Consider the following 20,130-nt stretch of genomic DNA (forward strand, 5'->3'; position numbering starts at 1 on the left):
AGGTTCCATTGTCAATCAGATAGCATCACCAGTAATTAATTAGTGTAATTATCAAAGTTCACGTAAGTGGGTGCGAGTCATCACCAGTAATTAATTAGAGTAATTATCAAAGTTCACGTAAGTGGGTGCGAGTCAAATTCAACTGTTGTGTAGCTGGGTTGACAATATAGTGCGACTTGTTGACAGAGAGGGGGGCACAGAACAGAATATAGAATATAGATTTGTCCACCAAATGATAAAAAGGGAGTATCACATGATCGGTAGTCGGTACCAGCAAGTCATTAGCAAAATTAGAGCGTCCTCCGTATTTATGTATTATGTCTAATAATATGGTTCTTTTCATTTATTGTGGAACTTGGAGGGTTACTTTCTACTCGTATTATGTTTGTGAGATCCGACGGAAGCTAACAAGAACATGTTAACAATTGTTTGAACCAATCCACGAGGGAGTGAAACAACCGAGACTGTAATAACTTGTTCCTAGTTACCACCTAGTTACCACCTAGTTACCACCTAGCGCCTAGTTACCACCTAGTTACCCCTCGTTACCGCCTAGTTACAACCGAGACTGGAATAACTTGTTCGGCGTGTTCAAGAATGTTCCGTGGACCCCAACAGAAGTGCCACTATCGGATCCACTACCGTACAGTACATCTCAAGATAAAAGATTAAGTTTGCAGTTGGTGTGGCAGGCCATTCTCCCGAAACAGCAACCTACAGCGTCACCAGGGATTTTGTAAAGTTGCGAAAAAGCAAACATTTAACAGATCCGGTTCTTGAGGTCCAGAGCAAACTCTAAGTATTGGTTAATGTTATTAATACATATTCTATACGGTATATTATACCAACGCAATATCCGCGTTTTATATGGCAGCATTAAATCTTCTTTCTTTTTAATTTTACAAGTTTACACCTGGAAGCGTCGAAAATATAAATTTCTAATTATGGTTGGCACAGTTAATCGGTGCATGAATAATGGGTATAAACTAGCCTCGGTAAAATTTTGGAAAACTGCCAGTTTCATAGTTAATGTTATCCTATAATATTTCAGCAACCGAGACTGTAATAACTTGTCCGGCGTGTTCAAGAATGTTCCGTGGACCCCAACAGAAGTGCCACTACCGGATTCACTACCGTGCAGTACATCTCAAGATAAAAGATCACGTTTGCACTTGGTGTGGCAAGGGATTTTCCCGCAACAACAAGTTACAGCACCACAAGAGAACTTGCAAAGTTGGGAAATTGCAGAGCTACTAGTAGTAACCAGTAGTTACCAGTGGTTACCAGTGGTTACCAGTGGTTAGAAGAATTTATTAACGTTGAGTGTTTCTGACTGTGATTAAGATTTTATTGAAGTGTTATTATTAATGTATCTAACAAAGAGTTTAGTTTCTAACTGTTGTCTCGGGTGGAATATCCCACTGCTCACCTGTGCCCTAAAAACCTCGTTCTGAATACAGTACGTAAGATTCCCCAGTTAATTTACGAGCTCAAGGTACCAGCAAACTAGGGTGACCTAAATATCTCACAATTACAGTTATTCTAGCACCCCCCTTTACAGAGCTCTCGAATTTCAGGCAATTTTGAGGTAAACGAAAGCGTCAGATGTGAAGTTTGCCACCGAGTTTTCTACGGTTACCAGCGGAAAAACCACTTCAAAATCCACTACAGATCAGTACACTTGCGGATCAAGGAACACGGGTGTGCCTGGTGCGGGAAACTGTTCGGCAGAGTTGATTCAAGCAGGAGGCACGAGAAGATATGCCCTATGAGGGATGTCAAACATTCTAGAAAATATGAGTAGATGTCTAGGATATTGCGGAGAATGAACTTCTGGGAAGAGTATTCGACCCATCACGCCATCTACATGATATTAATATAGTGGATGTCCTTAGTGCGTCCAATAAACTCAACCGAACTCGGAACTAAAGCTATATTCATTTACGCGGTGATCAGCAAAACTCTTTTCTAGAAAATCGATAGTTTCATAGAATGTGCTGTTAATGTTTTGGTTTGGATTTTACGGTGCATCACGAACATATTTGAACATATTTGATACTTATAACTGTATTTGCACTAAGTACGCCGTTTTCTTAAAATCTAGCTACCCAATTATGAAAATCTAGAAACCATTAATTAAACCGATCCCTGACTTCATTTGTACCACCAGAAACAAACAACACAGAAGTAGTCCAGTAATAACTTGTTCCTAGTTACCACCTAGTTACCCCCTAGTTACCTCCTAGTTACCACCTAGTTACCCCCTAGTTACCACCTAGTTACCTCCTAGTTACCATGAAGTCAGATCCCTGACTTCATTTTGTACCACCAGAAACAAACAACACAGAAGTAGTCAAGTGTCAAATCTGCACAGCAACGTATCGCGGTTATAACAGAAACCGGAACCTTAGATTTCACATTGACGCTGCACATTACGGGATCAAGAAACACAGCTGTATTTGGTGTGGGAAGCTGTTCGGTAGGGCTGACTGTACCAGGAAACATGAGAAGAGTTGTAGGATGAGACTCAGAGCTATTTAATTATCACTTTGTGTGCAATTTTAACGGAGACCTTTTTTCAATTTTATTCTCTTGTGCGTTAATTTTATTTCAAGTTCATTTGAGTTACTTAATAAATCATTGCAAATCACCTTGTGCATGTTGTTGCGACAACAAATTTTCTTTTCAAAAGGGTTTTTGAAACTAAATAAAAATCTCCATCTCATGCTCAATTATCATCACACTCCTCTAGATGGCACACCAACGGTACAGTGTAACATCTGCTTCCGGGTATTTAGTGGACCTCCCAGTGTAGGGAAGCAGTCCCGTGAGCGTCACATCAAGCACGTGCATTTCAAGATTAAGGAGATCCCGTGTGAGTATTGTGGAAAACTCTTCGGCAGGTCAAGCACGCGGAACGCGCATTATAAGAGATGTCCTAGACGGAGGAATTATGATTGAACAATGAACTTTGTTGAACTTTTCAGTGGGCTTCAACATCAAATATATTAACAAATAGTTAATTGTATTGCACTGTCAGGAGTATTTATATTTTGGTACGTAATTTATTTAACCATTGATGGACAGATTGCTTTGTTAAGCGTTTTGGTTGGGTTATCATATTCTGTTAAATTGCTGCGATGCGACTTGCAAGGCTTTAACTAAACGTTCCCTCTAGCTCTGCACTGGTAGGCTGTAGATTATTTTTACCCGTTACCTAAACCAATTTGTTGATGGAAACTGGTGAAGATTGCCTCCTATTCTAGCTCATAAAACTAAAACACAAGTCCCAAAATACGCTTACCCAGCTCTCCTTGTTTTATATCACTCCCCAAACAGTATCTCCTACTGAGACCCATAAACCATATTCTCAGCTGTACCGGAATTCTCCTTAGCTTTATCGGAATTCTCCCTGAAGTGCCAGATATGTGAGTCCTGGTTTCGAGGAGCTCAAAAGAGCTGGGTGGCTCGGAGCTTGAGACGGCACATCAAGGAGGTACACGAACAGAGGAAGGAGTGGGGTTGTACAAGGTGTGGTAAGATGTTTACAAGGAAGTTTACTTTGGAGCTCCATCTGGTTAAACGTCATGGAATGAGGGAGTGAGTCACTTAGTGAGAGGAGTTTGTCGTGAATTATCGAACATATCTTGCACAGACATTGGACAAATTTATTGCTGAATGGTTTATTCCGACATGACTGTAAAAGATGCATTATGATCTTTTAATTAGGGTAATTAAAGATCTTTATTTTTATCTTTATATGGTCGCCGGCGAATTTCCCATCCTCATTCCACCCTCATTCATTTCCAACACATTGATGGTGATCATGTTCACTTTCTTCCTACGTTCTTTCCTCCTCATCTCCGATCACCTATATCTGAAAGAACATTGCAATGTACCCTGTGTCTCGCCACCTACGGAGGAAAGAACAATGCAATGTACCCTGTGTCTCGCCACCTACGGAGGAAAGAACAATGCAATGTACCCTGTGTCTCGCCACCTACGGAGGAAAGAACAATGCAATGTACCCTGTGTCTCGCCACCTACGGAGGAAAGAACAATGCAATGTACCCTGTGTCTCGCCACCTACGGAGGAAAGAACATTGCAATGTACCCTGTGTCTCGCCACCTACGGAGGAAAGGACAATGCAATGTACCCTGTGTCTCGCCACCTATATCTGAAAGAACAATGCAATGTACCCTGTGTCTCGCCACCTACGGAGGAAAGAACAATGCAATGTACCCTGTGTCTCGCCACCTACGGAGGAAAGAACATTGCAATGTACCCTGTGTCTCGCCACCTACGGAGGAAAGGACAATGCAATGTACCCTGTGTCTCGCCACCTACGGAGGAAAGAACAATGCAATGTACCCTGTGTCTCGCCACCTACGGAGGAAAGAACAATGCAATGTACCCTGTGTCTCGCCACCTATATCTGAAAGAACAATGCAATGTACCCTGTGTCTCGCCACCTACGGAGGAAAGGACAATGCAATGTACCCTGTGTCTCGCCACCTACGGAGGAAAGAACAATGCAATGTACCCTGTGTCTCGCCACCTATATCTGAAAGAACAATGCAATGTACCCTGTGTCTCGCCACCTACGGAGGAAAGGACAATGCAATGTACCCTGTGTCTCGCCACCTACGGAGGAAAGAACAATGCAATGTACCCTGTGTCTCGCCACCTACGGAGGAAAGAACAATGCAATGTACCCTGTGTCTCGCCACCTACGGAGGAAAGAACAATGCAATGTACCCTGTGTCTCGCCACCTACGGAGGAAAGAACAATGAAATGTACCCTGTGTCTCGCCACCTACGGAGGAAAGAACAATGCAATGTACCCTGTGTCTCGCCACCTACGGAGGAAAGAACAATGAAATGTACCCTGTGTCTCGCCACCTACGGAGGAAAGAACAATGAAATGTACCCTGTGTCTCGCCACCTACGGAGGAAAGAACAATGAAATGTACCCTGTGTCTCGCCACCTACGGAGGAAAGAACAATGCAATGTACCCTGTGTCTCGCCACCTACGGAGGAAAGAACAATGCAATGTACCCTGTGTCTCGCCACCTACGGAGGAAAGGACAGAAAACGGAGTCTCCGACGCGGACGGCACATCAAATACGTCCACCAGAGGGTCAAAGACGACTGACGAGGAGTGTCAGTTCTGAGGAAGTACTCTTTGCAAAGACGACTGACGAGGAGTGTCAGTTCTGAGGAAGTACTCTTTGCAAAGACGACTGACGAGGAGTGTCAGTTCTGAGGAAGTACTCTTTGGCCACCCATGTTCTGATTGTCCACCCGTCCACCGTGACCAGTGACCAGTGTGTACACCGTGACCAGCGTTTTTGCCGGATTCGTAACTTGTATGTTTTATGGATTCTTTAGAATTTTGGGGGCTTTATTAAAAGATAAAGGTTGCAAAGATTTTATGCGGTGTTTTCTACAATATCTACCGCTGTCAAACGATTGTTTCGTTTCGCAAATAAGACCCAGAAACACATGTAATAGTCACATCCTCCCTTTCCAGGACCCAGTGTAGCAGACCGAATAGTTCAGTGTGAAATCTGCCTGGCAACGTACCGGGGGCCCAGCAGGAATCGCAGTCTGAAGCTTCACATAAAGGCGGTGCACTACGGGATTAAGGAGGGTCGATGTGAGATTTGTAATCGTACATACACCAGGAGAGCCACACTGGAGGCTCACATCGCTAAGTTTCACGGGAGAGCGAAGTAGAGTACTGGTAACCAGTGGTAACTACTGGTAACTACTGGTAACTACTGGTAACTACTGGTAACCACTGGTAACTACTGGTAACCACTGGTAACCACTGGTAACTACTAGTAACTACTGGTAACCACTAGTAACCACTGGTAACTACTGGTAACCACTGGTAACCACTGGTAACCACTGGTAACCACTGGTAACTACTGGTAACTACTGGTAACTACTGGTAACTACTGGTAACCACTAGTAACCACTGGTAACTACTGGTAACCACTGGTAACCACTGGTAACCACTGGTAACCACTGGTAACTACTGGTAACCACTGGTAACTACTGGTAACTACTGGTAACTACTGGTAACTACTGGTAACCACTAGTAACTACTGGTAACTACTGGTAACCACTGGTAACCACTGGTAACTACTGGTAACTACTGGTAACTACTGGTAACCACTAGTAACCACTGGTAACCACTGGTAACTACTGGTAACTACTGGTAACTACTGGTAACTACTGGTAACTACTGGTAACTACTGGTAACTACTGGTAACTACTGGTAACCACTGGTAACTACTGGTAACTACTGGTAACCAGTGGTAACTACTGGTAACTACTGGTAACCACTGGTAACCACTGGTAACTACTGGTAACCACTAGTAACTACTGGTAACTACTGGTAACCACTAGTAATACACCAGGAGGCTCACATCGCTAAGTTTCACGAGAGAGCGGAGTAGAGTTTTACATCTGTGGTTAAATCTTGCCTGTTTGAAGTATGGATCTTTGTTAGAAAGAAGGGCATTGGATTTCTTTTGTATTTATTTATTTGCACGATTTGTTTAAATTTATGTGTAGGCTATGGTTTTTATAGTTAACATCGACTTTCTCTTTTTAATAACTAACGACATTAATTTTTCAAAAACTATGCTCATACTGTATTAGTTCACACTGTTATACGTCAAGCAAATAATATAAACTCGGAGAAGATGCCACCTAAGTTCTGCTGTTCTTTCAAATTCAATGGACCACAGCATTATAAATAACCTATAAGTCCCAGAATTTCCTTCTCAAGTTTCGCCCCACCTATAAGTACACATTTCTCGCAGCAGCAGCCCCCTTCCTACCTGAGCCCCCCTCTCTCCCCCGCTGTAAGATCTGCCACAAAGTGTTCCACGGAGCAGGAGCTATAGGGAAGTACTCCCTAATCCGGCACGTGCGAGAGGTACACGAGAGGGTGAAGGGTGGGAGATGCCAGTTCTGTGGCAGAACCTTCTCCCGGAAAACTACACGTGATGCTCACGTGACCAAGTTTAAGGGACAGTGTGGAGAGAAGTGGTTGCATCATCACGTGTAGTGTACACTCCTTATATGGGCATCACGTGTAGTGTACACTGTACACTCCTTATATGGGCATCACGTGTAGTAAGGGGCAGTAGGCAGTGAGTGGGTCGGTCAATTTGGCGCTGTTACATTCCTGTAATTTCAGCGGCCAAACTTTTTTACGCAATGTTTTCTTCGAACGGTTTTGAAGGGCAAGTGACAGTAATTATACCTTCTTCTAGAGTACAATGCAGACAGTATCTTACAGTAGACCTGTTAAATTATAACATGCAGACAGTCAGTCGGTATTGTCGATATGACGTTTAGTTATTGAACAGTTTGATTTTAAAAGCTAGTACCTATAGAATTTGATTCCCATAAGACGAATATGATTCAAGAGAAGAGCTAGCTATAGGAACGGTATTAAATTATTGTTTCAAAATGTTTGCCATTTAACAATAGTATGATAAATGTTTTCACTAATAAACAGATTTTAATTTTATTATAAGATTAGTCTAAATTGTTCCAAAACTATGTACGAATTAACAAAGTTAAATTCTACGTGACAAAATCTCGAATCCTACGATATGACCCTCCTTTAAACGGTCACAACAAAAATCATCACTCCTTACCACCTAGTTACCACCTAGTTACCTCCTAGTTACCACCTAGTTACCACCTAGTTACTCCTTACCACCTCCACAGATGAGCCTTACCCTGGTTACGACTATCGTGAGTGCACCGCCTGCCCAACAAAGTTTATCGGGAACCTCCCTCAACGTAAAAGCAACTTCAAACGACACTGGAAGGGGGTTCATATGAAGCTGAAAAACTTTGTGTGTGAGTTTTGCGGCAAATACTACAACCGGAAACATGACATGCAGAGACACGTAATGAAACAGCACTTCAACTGCAGCAACCCTTCCCCCGACTTCAACAACCCCTCTAGCTCTCAGATATATGAGGTATTGGGATCACTCCAGCAAGCATGGGTCAACGACCTTGATCGATATGTCTGACCACTTTACTAGGATATTTCCAATTTTTACTACTTTTAATTGAGCATGCCATGCTATTCAACACGATTGCACGATTGAAGCATATTTTCATGATTGATCGGATCTAACTGGGGGGATAGTATATTAGAGACTGGTTTCTCACTACCTGGAATTTTATCGACTCCGTATCCGTTGATGTTTCGTAACAACAATATAAATATTTCGGGGAAAAAATATTTGATATGCATCAGTCATAGTATTAGTGCAATGCTCTTTGTGTGCGACCAAATATCTGCTAATTAGTTGTGTACTTAATCTGATAACGTTTTACCGATCAGCCTACATCTCCTAATCAGACTGAGCCGGTTTCGACTCTACTAATTTCACTTATTTATCAGCTAACACGACGATTAGTTAATAATTAACTGATTTATTTCAGTAATCTTCACTGCGAAGGACTACCTAGGCTGTCCCGTGTGTGGGCAATGTTTCCGCGGTACTGGTCCCAGTAGTAGACACAACTTCAAAGCCCACTGGAGGGTGAAACATCTGAATATAAAAGACTTCCGGTGTGACTTTTGTGGTGATAGGTTTGCCAGGAAGCACCATCTTCACTTTCACGTCCAGGCAAAACACACGCGATGAAGATATTGGTGTCTTGTTATACGTGTGATTATTTAACAGTTGTGTTATGAAATGAAGAGTTATATGACGAACTATTTTTAAGTAAAAAATTTGACGAAAATAACATTTTTATTAGATGAATTTTTTCTCCGTTACCATCGGTAAATTTATCATTAGTTTCAAGAATCCGGCCATGACGAACAGTATATTTACAATTCAGTGGATACAGGATATATATTAAGATAGAGATCAGATATTCTACAACTCCTTTTCAGTCCCAATAGCTGAAATCATCACAAAGGACGGCCGCTTCGTCTGTCCGGAATGCAACCAACAGTTCCGGGGACCCCAAGCCAAGAACCTTCTGAAATACCACTGGCAGAGCGTCCATCTGAAGATCCGGAATCACAAGTGTGATGTGTGCGGGAGACGGTTTGCGCGGCGCTGGGATATGCAGCGCCACTTCAAGAAACTCCATCTCAAATATCCGGGCAGCTCGGATGTCACAAATTGATATAGCGTACTGTGTGTCCGGATATAGCGTACTGTGTGTCCGGATATAGCGTATTGTGTGTCCGGATATAGTGTACTGTGTGTCCGGATATAGCGTACTGTGTGTCCGGATATAGCGTACTGTGTGTCCGGATATAGTGTTCTGTGTGTCCGGATATAGCGTACTGTGTGTCCGGATATAATGTACTGTGTGTCCGGATATAGTGTACTGTGTATCCGGATATAGCGTACTGTGTGTCCGGATATAGTGTACTGTGTATCCGGATATAGCGTACTGTATGTCCGGATATAGCGTACTGTATGTCCGGATATAGCGTACTGTGTGTCCGGATATAATGTAATGTGTGTCCGGATATAGCGTACTGTGTATCCGGATATAATGTACTGTGTGTCCGGATATAGCGTACTGTGTGTCCGGATATAGCGTACTGTGTTTGTATGTCCGGATATAGCGTACTGCGGTCCGGTTATAGCGTATGTGCTTTTTATTTATCTTATCTATGACGTGCTGCATCTGGCCTCACCTTATCAGTCGAGAAGCTGAATTATTACAGTACAGTAATATAGTACTATAGTACGAAGAGGAAACTCCGTGGCAATTTGTGTGATTTGGAGAATTCGTAAAACTTTCAAAATGGTAATGAGTGTCAATTTAGTTGTGGTGCTTTTGTGCAATTGTTACTTGAAAAAGATGGGACGTATATATCATTACATTTATTCTGTGATTGCATGGATCTAAATTGACATCATTAAATATAATATATCATTGCAAATATTTGGATGTTTCTTCTGTGTCGATGTGCTGTTAAAGTGATAGAAATATGTTATTACGTAAGAGTAATCTTCTATTTTCACTGTACGATGTAGTGCTTTCTTAGTCTTGATGCCCTTGTGATAGCCGCGTGCCAAAACAACGCAAAATATTAGTGACATATCTAATGGTAAACTCGAGAGCGTGAAACTTAGATATCAAATTAACTAACAAAATTTGGTTGTCTCTAAAAATTGTTTCCGAAAACTTAAGATAAAAAACAGTCTACTAGACAAAAATAGCACGATGAGAGATACAACGCTATACGATAACCTATTTCAGTGGTAGATCTGACCGAAGAATGCCCCTATGTGTGTACCAAGTGCAACAAAGTGTTCAGGGGCAGGGCACCCCAAGCAAAACAGAACCTCCGGCAACATTGGAGAACTGTTCACCTTAAGATCCGGGACCATAAGTGTGATGTTTGTAGCAAGAGGTTCTCTACTCGGTCATACATGAAGGTCCATCTCAGAAAGTGCCACGAATATGATGTAGTTTGCCGGCCAGGCTTTAGAGAATAGAGTTGATCCACCAAATTATATGAACTCTCCTACTGTGACATTCAAATGGGATATATTGGGATCAATATAATATATTTGAAGTAAACATTGGCCAGTAAGCAAAGCAGGTCCCCAATCAAAAGGATATTTTTCATTTATTAGCATGTTTGACTAGTAAAATCAAAACGTAATTATTCATAAATTTTAACTAAAGATTCTAGTGGAACTTATTAAATTTTGTAATCGTATGCTACATTTCTACGAGAAAGCATATTTGAAGGGCGTCCTAGTCGAAGTAGATAAATCTTTAGGCCAAACATAGCCGCTGAAAATGGGTTATTTTAAAAGGCACAATCCTTACCAATCCTTACGTGAACATGATAACTAAAATTACAAAATTCATCCATTGATTCTGCTTTCATGCTATTCCCAGTCTTGGAACCCAACCACTCCGAAAACCCTGTATAATTATCTCAGAAGACGGCCCTATCACGTGCCAGCAGAGGTTCCGGGGACCCCAAGCAAAGTACCAGTTACCATAGTTACCAAGCAAAGTACCTGTTGAAATACCACTGGAACAGTGTCCACCTGAAAATCCGGAACTTTGAGTGTGAGGCTTGTGGCAGGAGGTTCGCTCGAAAATGGGATATGCAACAGCATTTCAAGAAACTTCACGTCCAGAGAAACTCTAGATATATTCATAATTAGGTTTAGACATTGTTAATTTTATTTACCAACATGTTTAACTTTATCGCCGGCCTACACTTTTCTAATCCAAATTTGTATTATAATTCTATTCGGCAAACGTGTCACGACTTGTATTAATCTAAGAATGAAGTGATCCGGGTTCAGTTATTGACTAGGTATCGGAAATTCGCTCCATGAACCCACACTCCACAGTTCACCTTTCCATTTCTTCCACTACCACCTGTTTTCAGCGCACTACATCCAACAATTTACCCGGAACAAGGAGGATTGGGAACGTTGCTCACTCTGTACACGAGAATTCAAAGGAAAATACCGCCGCCCCATGATAAAGAGACACATCCTCTCTGTCCACTACGAGGTTAAAAACCACGGCTGTCCTGATTGTGACAAGAAGTTTTACAGCAAGAGTGACATGGACAGACACAGAAGGCTGGTTCACTGCGATGTCATCTGCTTTATCTGCAGGAAGAACTTTTGTAGGAAGGCTGATTTGCAGAGACACATTGAGTTTGAGCATCGCGTGAGAGATGTTACCTCCTAGTTACCTCCTAGTTACCTCCTAGTTACCTCCTAGTTACCTCCTAGTTACCTCCTAGTTACCTCCTAGTTACCCCTAGTTACCTCCTAGTTACCTCCTAGTTACCCCTAGTTACCTCCTAGTTACCACCTAGTAACCCCTGATTACTGATAAAGTGAAACGTGGGTCTTTAAAGTTTAGATTTTTTAGTAAGTGATTTTTAGTAAGTGAACAACGTCACGAATATGTCAACGAGGTTACCATGGTTACCACAGGTTTTCCACATCGACATAATATTAACTACGGTAGGAACTTTCTGTGTTAATAGCACTGTGAATCTGAGTCCCGAATATGGACTATTTCGGGAGTATAATAAAGTTTAATTGTTTGTGGCATATGAGTTATATCATAAATGTTTAAAAGTGTGATATCCTAAATGTTTGATAACCATTAGCTTGTCTACTAGGATAATCTCTTTGATAATGTCGGAGAGCTTTTAAAATAGGTGATAGCAAACAATATATCAGCGTACTCTTCAGGCAAGCTCATCGAAGTTTTCACTCGAAATAACGAAATACGGGAAAAGTGCAACGTCTGTTCTCGGGAGTTCTCGGGGAGGAACCGCCGCATGATGATCAAACGTCACGTCCTCTCAGTCCACTTTAACATGAAGCGCCACAACTGTGACATGTGTGGGAAAAGGTTCTTCAGGAGAAGTGATCTGGATAGGCATAAACTGGTGCATGTGCATGTTCGTTACTGAGTACTCCCGCCTGCACCGACAAGTGTGTTTAGTAATGAGTGGAGTACCGTGTAACCACCGTGGAACCACCGTGGAACCACCGTGCAACCACCGTGCAACCACCGTGGAACCACCGTGCAACCACCGTGCAACCACCGTGCAACCACCGTGGAACCACAGTGGAACCACAGTGCAACCACCGTGGAACCACCGTGGAACCACAGTGGAACCACCGTGGAACCACCGTGGAACCATCCTGGAACCACCGTGGAACCACCGTGGAACCACCGTGAAACCACCGTGTAACCACCGTGGAACCACCGTGTAACCACCGTGGAACCACAGTGCAACCACCGTGGAACCACAGTGGAACCACCGTGGAACCACCGTGGAACCACCGTGTAACCACCGTGTAACCACCGTGTAACCACCGTGCAACCACCGTGCAACCACCGTGTAACCACCGTGTAACCACGGCCCCATCCTGATCAGAGGAAATGTGGCAGTAGAAAAGACGTAATATTAACTATTGAGAGTATTAAGTTTGATTATTGCGGGTTATTCTTTGATAACCTGTTTCCAGTTATATTCGTTGAATAGTTCCTTGGACCATCATCTTATCACCATGCCAAATGTAACTATGGTAACTAAATGCCCATCACTACTGCAGTAACTAGAAGTTGGCCGTATCGAGATAAAAAAGGAAGTGTCTCAATCTTATTACTATTTTTAAAACACCGACTATTGACTGAGGAAGTTTAATTTTAATTATATTTTCAATTAGTAATAGGTAATCTTGGTTAAATATTTTATGAACTTTTTTCATTGTTATCAGTTTTTCTTTGAATAATGAGTATCGTTCCTTTTGAATAGTGTGACATATTTAGACGCCGATCATGAAATTGACGATCAAACCTCCTTCAATACCAGTTAAAGAAACTATATCCAATTCCTCTGCTTTCAGACAACTACTAGTAACCTAGCAACTACACTAGTAACCTAGTAACTACACTAGTAACCTAGCAACTACAATACCAGTTAAAGAAACTATATCCAATTCCTCTGCTTTCAGACAACTACTAGTAACCTAGCAACTACACTAGTAACCTAGCAACTACACTAGTAACCTAGCAACTACAATACCAGTTAAAGAAACTATATCCAATTCCTCTGCTTTCAGACAACTACTAGTAACCTAGCAACTACACTAGTAACCTAGCAACTACAATACCAGTTAAAGAAACTATATCCTCTGCTTTCAGACAACTACTAGTAACCTAGCAACTACACTAGTAACCTAGCAACTACAATACCAGTTAAAGAAACTATATCCAATTCCTCTGCTTTCAGACAACTACTAGTAACCTAGCAACTACACTAGTAACCTAGTAACTACACTAGTAACCTAGCAACTACAATACCAGTTAAAGAAACTATATCCAATTCCTCTGCTTTCAGACAACTACTAGTAACCTAGCAACTACACTAGTAACCTAGCAACTACACTAGTAACCTAGCAACTACAATACCAGTTAAAGAAACTATATCCTCTGCTTTCAGACAACTACTAGTAACCTAGCAACTACACTAGTAACCTAGTAACTACAATACCAGTTAAAGAAACTATATCCTCTGCTTTCAGACATACATCGAGACGTTTGAACGAAACAACGAACAGTGGGAGAAATGCCAATTCTGCCAACGAGAATTCAAAGGAAAGAACCGCAGACCCATGATGAAGAGACACATCCTCTCTGTTCACTTCAACGTCAAAAACCACAGCTGTCAGGCGTGCGGAAAGAAGTTCTTCCGGAGGAGCGACCTGGACAGACACGTCAGACAGCATGTTGAGTGTATCTGTCCGGGTTGTGGGAGGAAGTTCTTTAGAAGAGTGGATCTGGAGAGACACATTGAGGACCATCACTTCGGGCTGAACAATGTTGGTGGTTTGGAGTAGGTCACCTTAGCTGTGGGTTCGTGTGTCCGCACGTGCACTGCGCGTGTTCACACGTGCACACCTCACTTGAACATGGTCAGCGGTCCAGCATAGTCTCAACATGTAGTTGAGGTTTTGTTAATATGTGGTATTGTGGTTTTACTTCTTTCATTGTTCTGTGCGGTTTCTTTAAAATCATTAAGCTTGACGGTGTCTTCTATGTTACGATATTTCCATACGTGACGCTTTATTTTGAGATATTTTTACTGTCTAGTTGAATTATTATTTTGAGATGCAAGTTACATTAAGACTTACTCTTAGAAGAAATTTCTATTTATTTGAATTATCATGATCTTTACGTCGAGGTTAAAATTACGGTTGATTAGTGGGCTCCTAATTAGTGTGCTCTTAATTAGTGGGCTCCTAATTAGACTCCTAATTAGTGTGCTCTTAATTAGTGGGCTCCTAATATCATACAGCACCTATAATGGCAATGCACTTCCCTCTCCAATGGTTTGGACTGAACGTGACGACCTGTACCTTGCATACTAAAGGTAGCAAATAGGAGCAGTGTGGCTAGACATTCCTGGAAGTTTCATTATACCGTTATACTTAATAATAATAACAATAGTAACGCTTTATTTGTATACCGCTTATATCAGTAGGCTAATTACATGTTTATTAATTTGGTAGACTGTAAGGGTAGGATGTACAGTGTTTAAGAGACACATTTACAGGTTCACCCCACCCGGATATAGATGACTACGGGGGAGGTATTATAGATTACAAGTCTGACTGTCTAGCGCTTCAGTCAATCTGTAGGGTTTGCGGTAAAGTTTTCCTGGGCAGAAACCACAAATCTCTGGTCAGTCGTCATGTTAGGGGCGTTCATCAGAAGCTTCGACCCTACCTGTGCAAGATCTGTGGCAAAAGTTACCAGCAGTCCAATAATTTAAAGTCTCACAATTGTAAACTGCTGCGGTTCTGATGCTGTGGTTGATTGTACGTGCAATTAAAATGTGGAATTTATATTGTGTTAAAGATTTATTGAACAAAGTAGTAATTTCCAATTCGTTTTGAGGTGAACAGTTTTTCGAAGCGGCTTCAAAATTGGTTTTAAAACTCTTACATCCACAGCATTAAAAAAATTTTCGTGTAATTGTCATTTTCCCCCTCATGCATCCTTAAATGCGTCCTTTAATTAAGTAAGTAACAAAACGTGAACAAAATTTTTCAAAGAAATATCCTGCAGCTTATTCAGAAGAAGTTGCCTGTCGAATTTGTGGAAAGGTTTTCCTCGGTAAAAACAAGAATTCACTTCTCCGGAGACATATTGATGGAGTGCACCTTAAGCTGAGACCCTACAAGTGCCCTTACTGTACTAAAGACTTTCAACAGTCGGGCAATCGCACTCAGCACATCAAACAGCATCACTTTATAAGATAGATCGCACTCAGCACATCAAACAGCATCACTTTATAAGATAGATCATACTCAGCACATCAAACAGCACCACTTTATAAGATAGATCATACTGTCTACACACTCAGCACATCAAACAGCACCACTTTATAAGATAGATCATACTGTCTACACACTCAGCACATCAAACAGCACCACTTTATAAGATAGATCATACTCAGCACATCAAACAGCATCACTTTATAAGATAGATCATACTCAGCACATCAAACAGCACCACTTTATAAGATAGATCATACTGTCTACACACTCAGCACATCAAACAGCACCACTTTATAAGATAGATCATACTCAGCACATCAAACAGCATCACTTTATAAGATAGATCATACTCAGCACATCAAACAGCATCACTTTATAAGATAGATCATACTGTCTACACACTCAGCACATCAAACAGCATCACTTTATAAGATAGATCATACTCAGCACATCAAACAGCATCACTTTATAAGATAGATCATACTCAGCACATCAAACAGCACCACTTTATAAGATAGATCATACTCTGTACACACTCAGCACATCAAACAGCATCACTTTATAAGATAGATCATACTCAGTGCACACTCAGCACATCAAACAGCATCACTTTATAAGATAGATCATACTCAGCACATCAAACAGCACCACTTTATAAGATAGATCATACTCTGTACACACTCAGCACATCAAACAGCATCACTTTATAAGATAGATCATACTCAGTGCACACTCAGCACATCAAACAGCATCACTTTATAAGATAGATCATACTCAGTGCACACTCAGCACATCAAACAGCATCACTTTATAAGATAGATCATACTCAGCACATCAAACAGCACCACTTTATAAGATAGATCATACTCAGCACATCAAACAGCATCACTTTATAAGATAGATCATACTCAGTGCACACTCAGCACATCAAACAGCATCACTTTATAAGATAGATCATACTCTGTACACACTCAGCACATCAAACAGCATCACTTTATAAGATAGAGCATACTCTGTACGCACTCAGCACATCAAACAGCATCACTTTATAAGATAGATCATACTGTGTACACACTCAGCACATCAAACAGCATCACTTTATAAGATAGATCATACTCAGCACATCAAACAGCATCACTTTATAAGATAGATCATACTCAGTGCACACTCAGCACATCAAACAGCATCACTTTATAAGATAGATCATACTCTGTACACACTCAGCACATCAAACAGCATCACTTTATAAGATAGAGCATACTCTGTACGCACTCAGCACATCAAACAGCATCACTTTATAAGATAGATCATACTGTGTACACACTCAGCACATCAAACAGCATCACTTTATAAGATAAATCACACTGTGTACTTTTCCTTCATTTGTTTGAAAGTGTGCAAAATACAAACAAATATTGAATTTTGACCTTCGTGATTGAATGCCTGTCAACAGTGCCCAAAATGCGCCATTTTGTTCTTGTTATGATTTACCTGGGGACCTCAGGCTATCATGTTCATTAACATAGAATATGTAAGTTATGATTTGAACACAACTAAGCTTGTGATCATCACCATCTGCCAACCTATTTTACTAAGTAGTGATCACAATGTACTTGTAGTTGTACAATGTACTTGTAGTGATCACAATGTACTTGTACAATGTACAATGTACAATGTACTTGTAGTTGGTCATAGAACAGGATTGTCTGATCCATGTGGAAATTATTTATTGTATAGATATGATATACACTTTAAAGCTAATAGTGCAAGTGGACAGCCGAGGTACAAATAGTCTTTTAGTTTCACTATCATGACACAAATTTTTGTAACAGTGTTTAATGCGCATTGCGCAACTATGCAATTGCTATCTTTTATATAGTGTTCTTTATAATTTACATGGATTATAAATTATTTCTTAACCATTCAGTTGTTTAAGATAAAGGCGTATTGTATTACTTATTATTACGCGTGTTGATATTTTACAAAATTTATTGTTATCACTTTATCATTTATATATGGTTTAAAATGACATTACATTTATAGCAGTAGCTTAGAAGTAAATTTATTTTAATATGCAGTGTTTCAATTGTTTTACCTTCAACGATAATGAATCAAATAAATTTTTCTGACTTGGATTTTTAAATTAAAATACTCATCACCACTAAATTGCGGTTTTAGTATCACTCCAAGTTATATCAGTGCAAAGTTGGATCATGACTTGGATAGTTTAACGCTAACTCCTCCTCCCAGGCACATTACCCCTCACATTACCCTCCCATAACCCCTCACATTACCCCTCCCAGGCACATTACCCCTCATAGAATTGACGGGAGAAGGAACGGGAGCCTCAAAGTGTCCTATCTGCCACAAAGAATTTCAGAACCCCCGTAACGCGGCACGACACTATGAGACTGTACACCTAAAGCTTAAAAACTACGGTTGTCCATTTTGTGGGAGAAGATTTGGCCAGAAGGCCACGGCGAAGGCTCACGTCCTTAGAGTTCATGCTATGAGCCACCTAAAATGAAAGAATTAATGAAGAGACGATAAAAAAGAAGTACGTTGGGAATCGTCATCGAATATGTGTTTCGTTTATCATATTTCGATTATACAAGGCTTATAATGATACTTGTAGTGATCACAATGTACTTGTAGTGACCACAATGTACTTGTAGTTGTACAATGTACAATGTACAATGTACTTGTAGTTTATCATATTTCGATTATACACGTAACCATGGTAACAAGGCTTATAATTTATCAAAAAATATCACCGTAAAACATATTTCACATTATTCTTCTAGTATTCTAAATTTTTTTAAAAATTTCGAACAAAATGGGCTGCATGTTGCGTGTCTACATTCCACTAATTAAACCCCAATTTCAGGTTCAGATTCGGAGACCAGGTGCGGGTTATGTGACAAGGCCTTCAGAGGTATATCCCGCAGAGCAAACCTTTACCGTCACATCCACACCATCCACTCCAAGAGCTACAACTTCCCCTGTCCCGTCTGCAACAAGATCTTCAACCAAAAGAGCAATTTGAAGAGGCACGTCAAGAATATTCATCTCCAGAACTTTAATATCCCTTGATCTCTGAGACTCTGAAGCTCATATTATTATCATTTTGTTTGAACTTTTGAATTTAGATTTTTTGGTCGGTTATTATATTAATTGTTTTGTGCGCTTGAGAAGGGATTAATTTATGGCTCAAATATTGTTGTTTTCAGTTTAAGCTTATTTTGGTGCATCAAAAAGGAACAGAAATTTAAAATACCGCACCGCCAATATCACAGTAGAGTACAGTATGTAGTAGGTCGCATTCTCCTACAAATAGAAAATTACGAATTTCTCAGAAAATTACGATCTTCTTCTGAACTTCTCAGAAAGATAATACTGAGATAGTTATCCTACCTTAATTTAATGGTGTCCCCAGTATCAAGGCAGTTAGCTAATTAGACTATTCCAGTTTTCCTCAGCCTCCAACCCCTTTCCGTGCCCTCCCTTCACCGACCTCAACTTAACAATGATTGACTCTACCTTAACCAATCAGGTCTGACGTGTCCTCTGTGTAAGAAACGGTTCCAATGTCGGAGAAATCGAGACCGCCACTTTGACTCGGTTCACCTGAAGCTGAAGAACTTCAAGTGTCCACTGTGTGAACACAGGTACTCCCAGAAAGTACACCTCAAGGGTCACATGAAGCGAATCCACCACTTTGTGTACGATGACAACGAGGCTGCTGGGTTCCCTGAATTGGGGACAAGTCTGAAGAAGACGCCGTGATACGTGATACGGGATACGTGATACGTGATACGTGATACGTGATACGTGATTCGTGACCTGGTGTTGATTAATTTGTCGACCAGTGGCTGGCGCTAATCTTACTCTTAGGAGGCACTGATTTGCCAAACTGTTTCAAACTCTGAATGATATCTATGATAAGCCGTTAAATGGTTTCCATCGGTAGAAATTGGTGCTTTTGAATTTTATAACGGATCCAATTAAATGGAAAATAATTAAAATAATTAAAAAGTTATCCAATTTATCCTCCGGGGAATCCTCTAAATGTTGACCATATGAATTTGATCAATTCGGTCGAATACATTTATATAAGCTGTTGATTGGTTTTAAACATTTTTTTACTTTCATTACTTAAACCGTATTTTGTATCAGTATTGTGGAATGTGGATACATGACTGTCAACATTTCTTCACCGAATTTTTAACTAATCTCTAATTAAACTTCAAATAACCGAGTTTCCT

General features: G+C 40.7%; 2 protein-coding genes across 11 annotated transcripts in view; both read left to right on the forward strand.

Annotated features, from left to right (window-relative positions):
* LOC134813368 (uncharacterized) overlaps positions 1–20,130 on the forward strand; it is a 359,978-nt gene that overhangs the window by 317,725 nt on the left and 22,123 nt on the right. The gene's annotated exons all lie outside the window — the stretch shown is intronic.
* Positions 1–20,130, forward strand: part of LOC134813369 (zinc finger protein 236-like) — a 145,376-nt gene that overhangs the window by 77,225 nt on the left and 48,021 nt on the right. The window contains exons 6-7 of one of the 10 annotated variants that reach the window (XM_063821084.1): positions 6,839–7,125; positions 7,160–7,490. The exons of 6 other annotated variants lie outside the window; for them this stretch is intronic. In XM_063821084.1, the coding sequence (XP_063677154.1) occupies positions 6,839–7,086 (248 nt within the window). In that variant the 3' untranslated portion in view covers positions 7,087–7,125; positions 7,160–7,490. Of the gene's footprint in view, positions 1–1,051; positions 1,376–6,838; positions 7,558–19,418; positions 20,114–20,130 lie in introns of those variants that run through there. 3 more of the 10 variants (XM_063821086.1, XM_063821083.1, XM_063821100.1) reach the window with 3 other exon arrangements.

Source organism: Bolinopsis microptera, chromosome 3 (assembly GCF_026151205.1).
Source record: "Bolinopsis microptera isolate Bmic1 chromosome 3, MBARI_Bmic_1.0, whole genome shotgun sequence".
NCBI classification, from domain to species: Eukaryota; Metazoa; Ctenophora; class Tentaculata; order Lobata; family Bolinopsidae; genus Bolinopsis; species Bolinopsis microptera.